Source organism: Myotis yumanensis, unplaced genomic scaffold, assembly GCF_028538775.1.
Source record: "Myotis yumanensis isolate MYYU_CA2020_CCGP unplaced genomic scaffold, mMyoYum1.0.hap1 SCAF_2, whole genome shotgun sequence".
In the NCBI taxonomy this organism is placed as follows: Eukaryota; Metazoa; Chordata; class Mammalia; order Chiroptera; family Vespertilionidae; genus Myotis; species Myotis yumanensis.
The window spans coordinates 15,084,083-15,097,146 of NW_027223753.1; the positions used below are offsets into that span (position 1 = coordinate 15,084,083).

Genomic DNA, 13,064 nt, shown 5'->3' on the forward strand with positions numbered 1-13,064 from the left:
CAGTTACTACTAGCCGTGTGTTTGTCCTCACTGAAGATGGAAAACAGCTGATCAAAGCCACCTTCCCCTGCTCCCAGCCGCATCCGTGGTTGCCACATGTGGGGCTCTGGCCTCCACCGGCTGCACAGCAGTGCTGAGGCCCAGGTGCTCCCTCTGTCTTGGCAGCCAGTGTGGCCACCTCACCCCATACCTTCTCTTGTTTTCCCTTATACTTTTTAAAAAAATAATTTGGCAAAACTCACAATAAAATGTATGCATCTGAAGTATGCTCTTTGGTGCATTTTGACAGTATCTGCTCATGTAACCAAAACTCCAATGAGGAATATTTTCATCCCCACCCTCATACCAATCTGTAGTTTGTTCCCATCAAAAATGATTTATCATTGGTTTGACCACCTGCTTGTAGATGGTATAGGGAATATTTCAGGCCTGGGGGGTGGGGTGGGGGGATGATAGTCCTTTAAGAATTTATGTTCCAATAAGGCAGAGTATCTATCTATATATATAAAGGCTAAGTGACCGACCGTCTGTCTGACCAACCGGCCAGTACGTATGACGCACACTAGCAATCTAAAAATAAACGTCGACTCGCACATATTATACATATAAAGCTCTCGCTGGCGCCAATCACACGCATTTGTTTCGATCTGTCATTGTCGATCATGAATTTTGTTGTTTTTGTTGACATCCTGAAGCCAAAAGAAGCCGGGGTCGTCGACAGAATGTATCTGAAGACCAACTGCTATGCGATCGGCCATAGTACAAATGAGTTTAAAGTACTGTAGTGTTTGGGGATGTTTCAGACAGTTGTCTCTTAAAACAAATATGAGATCAGAGGATTCTGCTTATAGTGGATGGTTAGTAAAACTTGGAGATGGCAAACTTGATAGTAGTTTTCACTTAGGAATGGATATTATTGAAATCCCCCGTGAGATGATTTGTAACGGATCTATTATTGAAGCTATCTTTAGGTATAGTATATCTATAGGTAATATTAAAAATATGTCTAAACGTGATTCTTTGTCCAAAAAATAAGCACGTTCATAAATTAAATGAAGAAATTTTGGATATACTTGATGGAGATTTTCACACTTATTTGAGTGATGATTCCATCAATTCAACAGATTATGCCAAAAAGGAACATTTTTCCATAAAATTTCTCAATAGTATTACTCCTTTGGGAATGCCATGTCATAAATTAAAATTGGAAGTAGGTGCAATCATGCTACTGAGAAATCTTAATAGTAAATGGGGTCTTTGTAAGGGTACTAGATTTATTATCAAAAGTTTGCAACCTAACATAATCAAAGCTGAAGTATTAACAGGACCTGCGGAAGGAGAGGTTGTTCTGATTCCAAGAATTGATTTGTCCCCATCTGATACTGGCCTCCCATTTAAATTAATTCAAAGACAGTTTCCCGAGATGCCAGCATTTGCAATGACTATTAATAAATCACAAGGACAAACTCTAGACAGAGTAGGAAGAGTCCTACCTGAACCCATTTTCGGACATGGTCAGTTATATGTTGCTTTCTCTCGAGTTCAAAGAGCATGTGACGTTAAAGTTGTAAATACTTCATCACAAGGGAAATTAGTCAAGCACTCTGAAAGTGTTTTTACTCTTAATGTGGTGTATAGGGAGATATTAGAATAAGTTAATCAATTTATCAATCATTGTTTTTATCAATGTTTTTATATCATGTTTTTGGTTTGTGTCATATCTTTGTTTATCTTGTTATTGTTTATTAATCAATTTATATATTATCTTCATATACATTTTACTAATTTTCTTTCATCTCTGACACTTCTATTATAAAGGGCGAATAGTGATATTAAAATATTTCTTCTAAGTAATTTCCTTTAATGTGCACAAATCCATGCACCAGGCCACTAGTGTATTTATAAACATGGTAACCATTAAAACAGAAAAAAATCAATATTGAATAGGCAGTATTTTATTTTTTTAATTTTAATTCATTTTTTTCAATTTTTATTATTTAAATTTTATTGTTTAAAGTATTACAAATAGTAGTACATATGCCTTCTTTTCATTTTTATGCTGCTTTATGGTGTTGGCAATATAAATGCTATCGGCCAAAGGTTATAGGAGGATTTAAAATGTGTGTGTTCTGCTCCCCTCTAGCACTTTTGGGCTTAGTTCTGGAACTTGTGCTCAGATGATCAGAGTCACATTTTTAATTCACCAGGCCTGGAAGCATGTGCTTTTTTTCTGACCGGGAAGTCTGTCCCTTCGGCTGTTTAGTCAGCAGTGATCCTAGGGACAGACCTAGACAGTGGTCGGCAAACTGCAGCTCGGCTCGAGAGCCACATGTGGCTCTTTGGCCCCTTGAGTGTGGCTCTTTCTAAGCCTTAGGAGTACCCTAATTAAGTTAATAACAATGTACCTACCTATATAGTTTAAGTTTAAAAAATTTGGCTCTCAAAAGAAATTTCAGTCGTTGTGCTGTTAATATTTGGCTCTGTTGACTAATGCGTTTGCCGACCACTGTATAGGAGGCCCTTCAGCTGTGCCGTCCCCAGGCAGAAGCGGAGACTGCCTCTGGCACCAAGGGACCTGCAGCCTCTGGGTGCTGGAGAGACGGAATTCCTCTCAGATCCACAGAAAGACAGGGTGTGAAAACCGCTTGCCTGAAGATGCCAGAGGTCATTTCCCTGCTGCATGGCTCCTTCTCCACAATGAAATTGTGCCTCTTAACGTGCAGGAGTCGGTGGGGGCCCCAGGCTTTGTTAGTCCAAGGCAAAAAGTACAGCAAATTGTTTTCATAATTTGTTCCTCAGTGACATTATTAAACCTCTTCTCCTCTGCTTCGAGGTGGGGAACAGAGAGTAGTTCCAGAAAGGTCCCTTAGCTGCCGTCCTCGTCCTTTACTCCTTGTATCCAACTTTCCTGCCAGCCCTTTTCCACCCTTCTCCTTCCGTGAGCTTAATAAGCCTCTTGCCCAGCTACGGGGTGCTCTTCTTGAACCCCCAAGAAAGTTGTGGGTTACATGTTGTCCCTGCATATTTTAGGTGCAAGTTATCTGTAGTCATTTTTACTGCTGATTATTATACAGGTGACTCCCGCCTACGGAGGCTGGCAGCTTCTGGTCTATATTTTGTGGGAAACTTATATTATGTAACAGGAAAAGCCTCAGGGATTGGTTTTTAGGCTGAATTATACTAAGTGACCCCCGAGAAAGCAGAGTGGCCAGTGGTTTAGATTTTATGGGATGTCCATTATCTTATCAGAAGTAAATGTGCAACCATCACCCTTTTACAGGACAGTATTAATGTTTCATCATTAGAGAATTCAGAAACTTATCAATGTGAGTTATTTATTTCTAAAATAATTCCAGGGAGAAAGATCATTGCTTTCTGAACTGAATTATGTTTGTCACGACTTACTTGTCACAGTAATCTGCAGTCCATGTCTATGGATTATGTCCTCTTCTGAGCTTTCGCCAGGTGGTCAGGGACAGCCTAGGAAGGGCATAGCTGTCAGCTAAGGGCTCGTATCTTTTTCCTCAAATAGTTTTGCCTCCACATTAATTTTTCGTGTTTTATGCAGCACCTCACACTAGAAGTCACACATTTTCATAAACTATATTTATGCTACACCAAGGGAAACATGGATGTGGAGAAGGGGGAAAGAACTAAGAAAACTTAAAAAGCTTACTTACCAACTCTTACATGGCTTCGTTTTTTAATAAATCTTAACCAGTTCACAGGTGTTGGAATTTAGAAGAGAGAGAACCATATAACCCGTTGCTGTCATCTGCTTCTTACATTCAGTCACAGTGTATTTCTGGAATGGTAAAAAAAAAAATTGTTTTGAAAGGAAAAAGGAAGAAGCATGTGATTATCAAGTAGCTGTTGAGTTTGCAAGAGAGCTTGTATTATTGTTTTTAGAAATATTCATTGTTGAGGGGAGTTAGGAATAAATACAGGGGCCTTTTATCCCGGGAAAGGAAGATTGTGTTATGTGCAGAATTATAAAATACTAATCTTTCATAAACCATGCTCCATTAATTCTTCCTTAGTTTCCACTTTCATTGTGTTTCATGAGCATGTTTCTTAACTGGCTCATGTGAGAAATTTAATATTTACTTAGTATTCAAGATATGTTGAAAGTAAGCATCTACCAAGCATCGATCAAGAATTAAATGGAATTTCACAAAATCTCAATTCTAATTTTTTTTAAAAGTGATAAAGCCAGCCATCTTTGAAATAGATGCTGAGGAAACTATGAAGATTGCCTGGAAGTATCACTAATTATTAGTATTTAATATATTTACATGTTTATATTTAAGAACTGGCATGCTATTTTTAAATCCTTACTATCTCTATAATGTTATTTGTCCACATTACATTAATATGTAGAAATAGTATAGTACATAAGAATAGGGTTGATTGGTACCTCTCACCTCCCCTTGTAATACATGGGGAATCCAGCCTTAGCACCAGGTCTGTCATGCAATTGGTTGCCTAATTCCAACAGCACTAGACAAATCATGGTATGGCTCCGTAGTGGAATACCATACAGCAGTGAAAAAGGATGACTTACAGTTACACACAACAACAAGGAAGAACTTAGAAACAAAATGTAAAGAAAAACGAGCTATTGAAGAATACATACAACATTACCATATCTTCAGGCGTATAAATAAGTGTAAAACCATAAGAAAAGCAAGGGAGCGATGAGCACAAACTCCAGGAACGGTTACTTGGAAGGAGGAAAGGAGCAAGATGGGGGAACAAACAGCTGCCACACTGGGGACTTCAAAACAGTAGGAATGTGCTTGGTCTAAAATTAGACATGTTTGTCATTTTTTTATACCTTACATGTATTTTATAATACTTTATATTTATTTTATAAATTGAATCTATACAATCCTATATAATAAGAGAGGGATATGCTAATTAGCCCAGATATGCTAATTAGTAATGACCAGGTATGCTAATCAGTCAGCACCAGTATGCAAATTGGCCAACAATAATAAGGGAGGGATATGCTAATTAGCCCTGGTACGCTAATTAGTCGTGACCAGTATGCAAATGACCATGACTCAAACACACAAGATGGCCGCCCCCATGTGGCCACAAGATGGCTGGCAGGGGAGGGCAGTTGGAGGGGACCAGGCCTGCAGGGGAGGGCAGTTAGGGGCGATCGGGCCGGCAGGGGAACAGTTAGGCATCGATCAGGCTGGCAGGGGAGTGGTTAGGGCAGGGGTGGGCAACCCCTGGCACAGGTGCCAAACATGGCACACTAGTAACTTTTGCTGGCACGCGAAACCCTCTCTTATAATCTTCCATTTACAATTTTTTTCTTAATATCGACTTTTTTATTTTTCAGATAAATTCAGTGTAGGTGCATCTTAGATAAATAAATAATTTTACATAACAAGTTATCTTAAAGACCATAGACATGGATTGACGAGAGAGGGGAAGAGCAATTTCTATGCCTCTGCCTTAACTCTCCCTGCCTTCCTAGATCCGACCAGTGTTTTGGTTTCATCCACATACGCTTGTGTATCTTTGTTCTTAGTGATGAATTTTGTTAAGTCTTGTAATAGGAATAGCCTGACGGATGAAAGTAGTAGCTCGTGCATATCTCTGAAGGTCACGAAATATAAACCTGATGTAAAATCTCTGTCATCAGTGATGCAGCAGCAAAAGTCCCACTGATAATATCAAATGGAGTCATAAAGTTTTCTGTCAGATTGTCAGTGTACATGTATACATTAAAAAATAAATGTATTTTTCATCATCATATACTGTGTTTTTGTCGCTCGAATGAATTTTATTATTTCTTCAAGGTTCTTCACATACATACACCTTAAGAGATATCAAGTAGGTATAACGTGTTCTCAAAAAATTAGGGTTGGCACGCAGAAGAATTTTGAGTCAGAGATTTTGCTGGTTTTGGCACGCACTCACAAAAAGGTTGCCCACCCTTGGGTTAGGGGGTGATCAGGCAGGCAGGCGAGCGGTTGGGAGCCAGCAGTCCTGGATGGTGAGAGGGATGTCTGACTGCCCGTTTAGGCCCGATCCCACAGGGCAGTCGGACATCCCTCGAGGGGTCCCAGATTGGAGAGGGTGCAGGCTGGGCTGAGGGCCACCCCCCCCCCCAAGTGCACAAATTTTGTGCACTGGGCCTCTAGTATGTAACAAAGTTAATTACTTTTCAAATAAGTGCATTTGCAGAATTTAGTGTATGAATAACAGGATACCTGTTCTTGTATACCTGCAAGAAAAAAATGCTTTTTTGGGAGGGGGAGGAGGCAAATTAGAATGAGTTCTATCCCATTGCTTATGTTTAATGACTTAAATTTTCTTTTGTTAAAGGGTTTTCTTTTTTCTTTTTCCTTCCATTCTCTCTGCCCTGCTGCTCCTCAATTTGTAGGAGAGATTTGAAGCGCTTTTCACCATCTATGATGAGCAGGTTACGTTTCAGTTGTTTAAAAGCTTTAAAAGAGTCAGAATAAATTTCAGCAAGCCTGAAGCAGCAGCCAGAGCACGAATAGAACTCCACGAATCAGACTTCAATGGGAAGAAGCTGAAGCTGTATTTTGCACAGGTACTTCACAGAGCCACAGACACTGTTCTCTAACCTTGTTCTTCTCCATCCAAAAATATTAGCAGTTCTCTACTTTCCATATTCCATCAGAGGCCTTGGAAAGGAATAGTCCCAGGCAGCAAATAATGTAAAAATATTGTCTCCTTTATTATACAGATACATAAATTTATGCATTAAGTGCATTTACCCTCCTATTTGCTTAAATTAGCAGTTAAAGGAATTCATTTTTCTATGAACTTTTCTGAACTGGGGTTTCATGAGGGAAATTTGAGAAAAGATCTGAAATCATTTCTGGGTTCTGTAATTTGTATGAGATACCCCATTGAAAATGGCTGCTGGCCTACGGGATGACCAGGGAGGTGCTGTAGGCTGTACCACAGGCTGTCTTAGACTTTGAGCATCTTGGAGGTTACCGAGAATTGGCTATACCCATTCTATTCACTGATGTGACTCTGAGAAACCACTGTCTTCTTGGAAGAATTGGTGAAATAAAGGCTGATGTACTGTGTGCACTGTTTTATTTTCAACAGAGTATTTTTTTCTTGGTCTTAGCTTTCAAATTAAAAAAAGAAAGAGAAGTTTGTTATCTCACACTCCAAATGCAAATCTAAATGAAAGACGTCTGGACATTTCTTGGTGGAGTTGATTGAGATGGAGACAAATAACCTAATCTCTTCCAAAATTGGAATTTAGTGCTTACTACCATTCGTTATTCGTTCATCTATTCACCCGTTTATTTTTATTCAGCTGTTACTTTACTGAGCACCTGATTCGTGCAGGCTCTGTTCTGTGCACCGAGTCTTCAGTGGTGAACCAGACAGACCAAGACCCCGTCACTGGGAGACGCAGACTGTTAAAGGGAAACTTTTCACGTTCTCCAGAGAGATGTAGTAATTAATGTAAAGATGGAAATGAGAAAATAGGCCAGTGGCAAACGTTGAGTATCTTCTTCCCTGCAGGTTCAGGTGTCCCGGGAAACACGAGACAAGTCGTACCTACAGCCGCCCCAGCCGGTCAAGCAGTTCCTCATCTCCCCTCCGGCGTCTCCTCCCGTGGGGTGGAAGCAGGGGGACGACGCGATGCCGCTTTTAAATTACGATCTACTCTGTGCTGTTTCCAAGCTGGGACCAGGTAACAAACATCTGTCTTTCCTGGTTTTTTTCCAAAGACACTTTTGTACTAAAGACCATATTGAGCTATTTGCATTCTAGCCACCTAGTGGCAACCTGATCAGAGTGCAGGATAAAGTCCCACAAGCCCGGCTTCACTAGCATTTGCTAACTGTGATCTTGAGCAATTTACTGAGCTCCCACTCTTCTCCGCCTCTGTTTTTCTCATCTATGAAATAGGGACCATACCCGCTCCCTTTCAGTGTGGTTATAGGGTTAAGTGATATATGCATGATACTCAATAAATGTAACTGCAATTTTTACTGCTACAAATTCTACCGGTACCTCAGTTAGTGAATATTAGTCGCTTTCTCCCCCGCTCCGTCAGAGTATCAGGCAGACAGCTTCTCCACTGACTAGTATTTGAAGGAATTAACGGCGAATACCATGTTATCCCTTCAGAATTCTTCTTTTTATTTATTTTCCTTTCTCCTTTTCCTTCTCTTTTCTTTCTTTCTCTCATCCCTTTAAAATAACATAAGAAATCAATGCCATTCATTGCTGGCTCAGACTAGTTGTCCGCCTAAGACAATGTTAGGTCTGTCGTAGGGGACTCAAGGGTCATTTTGAGGGGAAATGGCTTTGTTTTGTTTTAGACATTAGAGCCGGCTCATGGCTGAGGTCCTGTAATAAAGAGCTTGCCCGTTCTGGCTGGAACATTACAAATGTCTCCCAAGGGAAAACCGAAACCATTCTGAAGTTAAGAGATTCACTTAACTTCATAGAATAGTAGTTAGCATTTTAACTCCTAGACCTCAGTGTTCCTTACTCACTTCTTTCTTTCGTTTGTTGTTGTTCTTTTAATCCTCCCCTGAGGATATTTTTCCATTGATTTTTAAAGAGAGTTGTGGGAGAGGGAAGGACAGAGAGAAATATTAATGTGAGAGAACACACGATTGGTTGCCTCCTGCACGAACCCTGACCAGGGCCCAGGCCAGGGAGGAGCCTGCAACCAAAGTATGTGCCATTGAATGGAATCAAACCCGGGACCCTTCGGTCCACAGGCCATCGCTCTATCCACTGAGCAACACTGGCTAAGGATTTTTTAAAATTGATTTTTACAGAGAGTGGTAGAGAGAGGGAGAGAGAAAGAGAGAAAGAGAGAAACATTGATGTTAGAGCAAAACATCGATCAGCTGCCTCCTGCATGCCCTTTACAAGAATTGAGCCTGAAAACCAGGCATGTGCCCTGACCAGGAATTGAACAGGCAACCTTTCAGTGCACAAGGCGACCCCCACCCAACTGAGTCACACTGGCCGGGGCATTGAAACAGCAAAACTTCGTAAGAACCTTGAAGTATCAAAGCTCTAATGCCAAAACAAGATAAAGTGCTCTGACATAGGATTTATTTTTTAAAATACATTTTTTATTAATTTCAGAGAGGAAGTGAGGGGGGAGAGAGAAATAGAAACATCAGTGATAAGAGAGAATCATTGATTGGCTGCCTCCTGCACACCCCACACTGGGGATCGAGCCTGCAACCTGGGCATGAGCCCTGACTAGTAGTTGAACCATGACCTCCTGGTTCATATGCCAATGCTCAACCACCGAGCCACGACGACTGAGCTGACGTAGAATTTAGAGATTGAAAAACCAATGATCAGCAATGACAATGTGAGTAGAACAAGAAGTTTCAGGAGACAAAGCACTTTTTTGCTGTTTCCCTCCACAGGAGAGAAATACGAACTTCATGCAGGAACTGAGTCGACACCCAGCGTGGTGGTGCACGTCTGTGAAAGTGAAACGGAAGAGGCAGAGGAAACAAAAAACCCCAAACAGAAAATTACCCAGACCAGGCGCCCGGAACCCCCAGCCACAGCACTGAGCGAGCCCCAGACCTTCGACTGTGCCCCGTGAGGCCTGATGGTGGCGCGAGGCAGCTGCCGTCGCGGGTGCTGGTCGTGGAAACAGTGCCCCCTGCTGGGGCACTGCTGCTCGTGGTGTAGGTGAGGTGAGCAGGGCATGCGGGGCCGTGTGTTCACCACGCCTGCGCCGTGGACACCGCAGTCTAGAGTAGAGGCTGATATTCTGAGAAGCACTGCAAGGATTGGCCCCCAACATGCAGCATCTCTTGACCACTTTGAACAGTAGCCAATTAGGAACACGGCCCCCTCCAGGAATGTTCCTTTCCCTGATTCTGCGTAGCATGGAGAACCCCAAAACTAAAGCTATAGTCGCCGAGCGCAGTCCCGTTTTTATGAATTTACAAGTAGTCTTACAGTTTTAATCTAGTGTGGGTATTTTTGTACTGGTATAACAGCTTCTAACTAAACCTCTTGATCAAAGCTTAATTACTATTCAGTATACCTGAAATTTTTTGCACGTCAAGAAACCTGAAGTATAGAATAATTCATAGAAAATCATTTTTCTATAGTATTTTATTTTCTTTAACTTTGGGGAAGGAAATGCCAAATTCACGTTGACTATCAGAATCGAATGGCACAGATCCGCGTGCATACCGTTCTCTGACCTGGAATCCGAGGAAAGCGATGGGCACACCGCTGTCTGCGTGTGTGGTCCCTCCCAGAGGAGGAGCTGCTGCTTTGGCTGGGGTTTCACAGGAGCTCCCCTGCTTATGGCTCAGGTGGCTGCTGCCGGCTGTCGCTTGTGACCGTGTGCTAGCCTATGGCATCCCAACTGCTCCCAGCCACCTGCTACGGTCTCCTGTCCTGTGCTGTACATATTTATGTGTCATTTGTAGACTTTAAATTAGAAAAGGAAATGGTCAGATTTTCTTACAAATCATTTTAAAAGTGTCCATTTGAGCATTTTTCATCTTGAAAGAAAAGTCACACTTACTCCGTTTCTGTGAATTAGGGAAAGATGGGGAGATCATTTTGGTAGTCAGACTTTTCTTTTTTGGTGAGGTTTTTTACAGTAGGCATTTCCCCTAAGATAGAATTGTTTCTCACTTGGGTTTCAGAGTGGATAGTTGAACTTCCTAACGTAGAAGCAAGAATCTTTTTAATTTGGGGGGGTCTGTTCAGACTTTAAAGACCTTTTTATAGAAAAGTCTCATAACTAAATGCTTTGCTCTGCTGATTCTCTGCTCACACGGCTGTTTTATTTGTATGGCAAATGCCTGGAGTGCCTGGTCTGCATGTAAAGGGGTTGCGCACCTGAGTTTGGCCTAATACAATGTGGCTACCGCTATAAAAGAGAGAAAAATGCAGACATGCAGGCGTGATATCTGTACATTTTTGGTAACATGTTTTTGTGGTTTAGATGTTCTATGGTAGACTTTATTTCTGAGGACATAACTATATTGCAAAAAAAAAGTTTTGTATGTTTTCCTTGCTCTGAAATACTCTGAGGTGATAAACTGTTCTATTTGTACGTATCTACCACTGCTACGCCTCCGCGTAAATTCAGTTCAGGTTTGTGATTCCATAAGTAATTTATTAAATTCAGATCACCATTTGGTAGTCCATCATTGCACCATGGACTCTACAAGCCAAGAAATGTATGTATTTTCAACAGTTGGGGATTTTAGAATTTCCTTTTAGTTATATTTATTCACTGTAATTTTCTAAGTGACCAAAATCCATGTTTTATCATTTTGCTTGGTTCTTATTCTCTATCTTCCAGTTAAGAAAGAGTATTGTGTCCTTAACATTGAAAACTTTTTAAAAAGTCAAGCAGTGTTGCCCTGGCCAGTGTGCTCAATGGTTAGAGTACCAGTCTGTGCACCATAGTGTCTAGGGTTTGATTCCCAGTCAAGGGTGCTTACCTGCGTTGCAGGTTCGATCCCCAGCCCAGTCAGGGCGGGTGCAGGAGGCAACCAATCAATATGTTTCTCTGACATCAATGTTTCTCTTTCTCTCTTTCCCTCTCTCTCCCCCTCTCTTCCTTCCATTCTCTCTAAAAATTAGTGGGAAAAAATATCGAAGCAGCGTTAGCCTGGCCAGATAGCTCAGTTGGTTAGAGCGTCATCCCAATATGCCAAGGTTGTAAGTTCAATCCCTGGTCAGGGCACATACAAGAATGTAAATAAGTGGAACAACGAATCGAAAGTCAAGTAGTGCAAATTACCCCAAATTTTTGTTCTCCTTTCTTTTTTGAGAGAGAGCATTAAATAAATTGAAGAAAATCTTAAACTAAAATTAAATATATATCTATAATTATTTAATATATAGTTAACTTTTCTGAATGGGGAAATTAATATTTTCATTCTTTCTAATATAATATTTCAAGAAGATGAACTCTGAAAGGAAAACTAAATGCTCATTAACTTTTTAACATTATGAAATCAACCAGGATCTCCATGGAAAAAAATATCCAAGGTTTTCTGGTCTCCGTTCTTTTGACTATTTTATATCCAGTTCATGTAACCATTTTGCAGGCGATGAGTCTCTGTGTCCTTTTTTTTTTTTTTTTTAAGTTCCTTTAAATACATTTATCTACATCTTTTCTTCTTTGAAATTGAGTTATTTAGATTTAACTATGATAGTATAGTAGCCATGTTTTCTTCAGAAATCATAACCTCTTCTTGGGAATCGAGTCATTTAGGTAACTGTGAGGGAAGAACATGAGGCTTTGGTCAGGAAAAAGCATGCGTGAGGGGTAAGAAGCCTGTAGCTGTAAGGACAGCCCATAGGGCCTGTGGAGCATTGGCTCTTACGTCCTAGGCTCTCTCAGCATACCCACCTGAGGAAATCGGAAATGAATCCTTTAAAAAGCATACTGGTTGCCCGGCTGCCATGGCTCAGTGGTTGAGTATCAACCTATGAACTAGGAGGTCAGGGTTGATTACCAGTCAGGCACATGCCCGGGTTGCGGGCTTAATCCCCAGTAGGGGGCGTGCAGGAGGCAGCCAATCAATGTTTCACTATCATCGATGTTTCTGTCTTCCCTCCGTCTTCTCTCCTCTCTCTCTAAAAAACCAATAAAAACATATTTAAAAAAAAAATAAAGTAACATCTCTAATTAAAAAAAAAAAAGGAGATTCCCCTCATAGGGCTGTTTGAGGATCAAATCAGATGCCTCTTTGTGAGTTGCGCACATAAGAATGTCTGGTACGCACCAGAAACAGCCTATGAGCACTGAACACATTAGATAAAATTTTGAAATGTCACATGGAAGGATTTAGGTAGCACGGTTGGCACGAGCAGGCCCTGCCCCAGCATGGCTGGGCCTGTGGCATGACGTAGGCTCATTCACGTGTGTCAGTCCTCTGTGGCCTCTCCCTCCTCCCGCACACCAGCCAGCCTTCTCTCTGGCATGTGTCTTGCCTTTATCTTCCGTAAGTCTTGTGATTGGAAAATTCCAGCTTAAGGTCATTGAGCCAGTGACTAGTCACCCCGTGTGGTTATTATGG

General features: G+C 41.2%; 2 protein-coding genes across 3 annotated transcripts in view; both read left to right on the plus strand.

Annotated features, from left to right (window-relative positions):
* Window positions 1-12,816, plus strand: part of RCAN3 (RCAN family member 3) — a 34,912-nt gene extending 22,096 nt beyond the window's left edge. For both annotated transcript variants that reach the window (XM_070404363.1, XM_070404364.1), the window contains exons 3-5: window positions 6,404-6,577; window positions 7,537-7,708; window positions 9,420-12,816. In XM_070404363.1, the coding sequence (XP_070260464.1) occupies window positions 6,404-6,577; window positions 7,537-7,708; window positions 9,420-9,604 (531 nt within the window). In that variant the 3' untranslated portion in view covers window positions 9,605-12,816. The remainder of the gene's footprint in view (window positions 1-6,403; window positions 6,578-7,536; window positions 7,709-9,419) is intronic.
* NCMAP (non-compact myelin associated protein) overlaps window positions 9,611-13,064 on the plus strand; it is a 51,412-nt gene continuing 47,958 nt past the window's right edge. Inside the window, exon 1 of the mRNA XM_070404365.1 lies at window positions 9,611-9,693. Coding sequence (XP_070260466.1) covers window positions 9,611-9,693 — 83 coding nt within the window. The remainder of the gene's footprint in view (window positions 9,694-13,064) is intronic.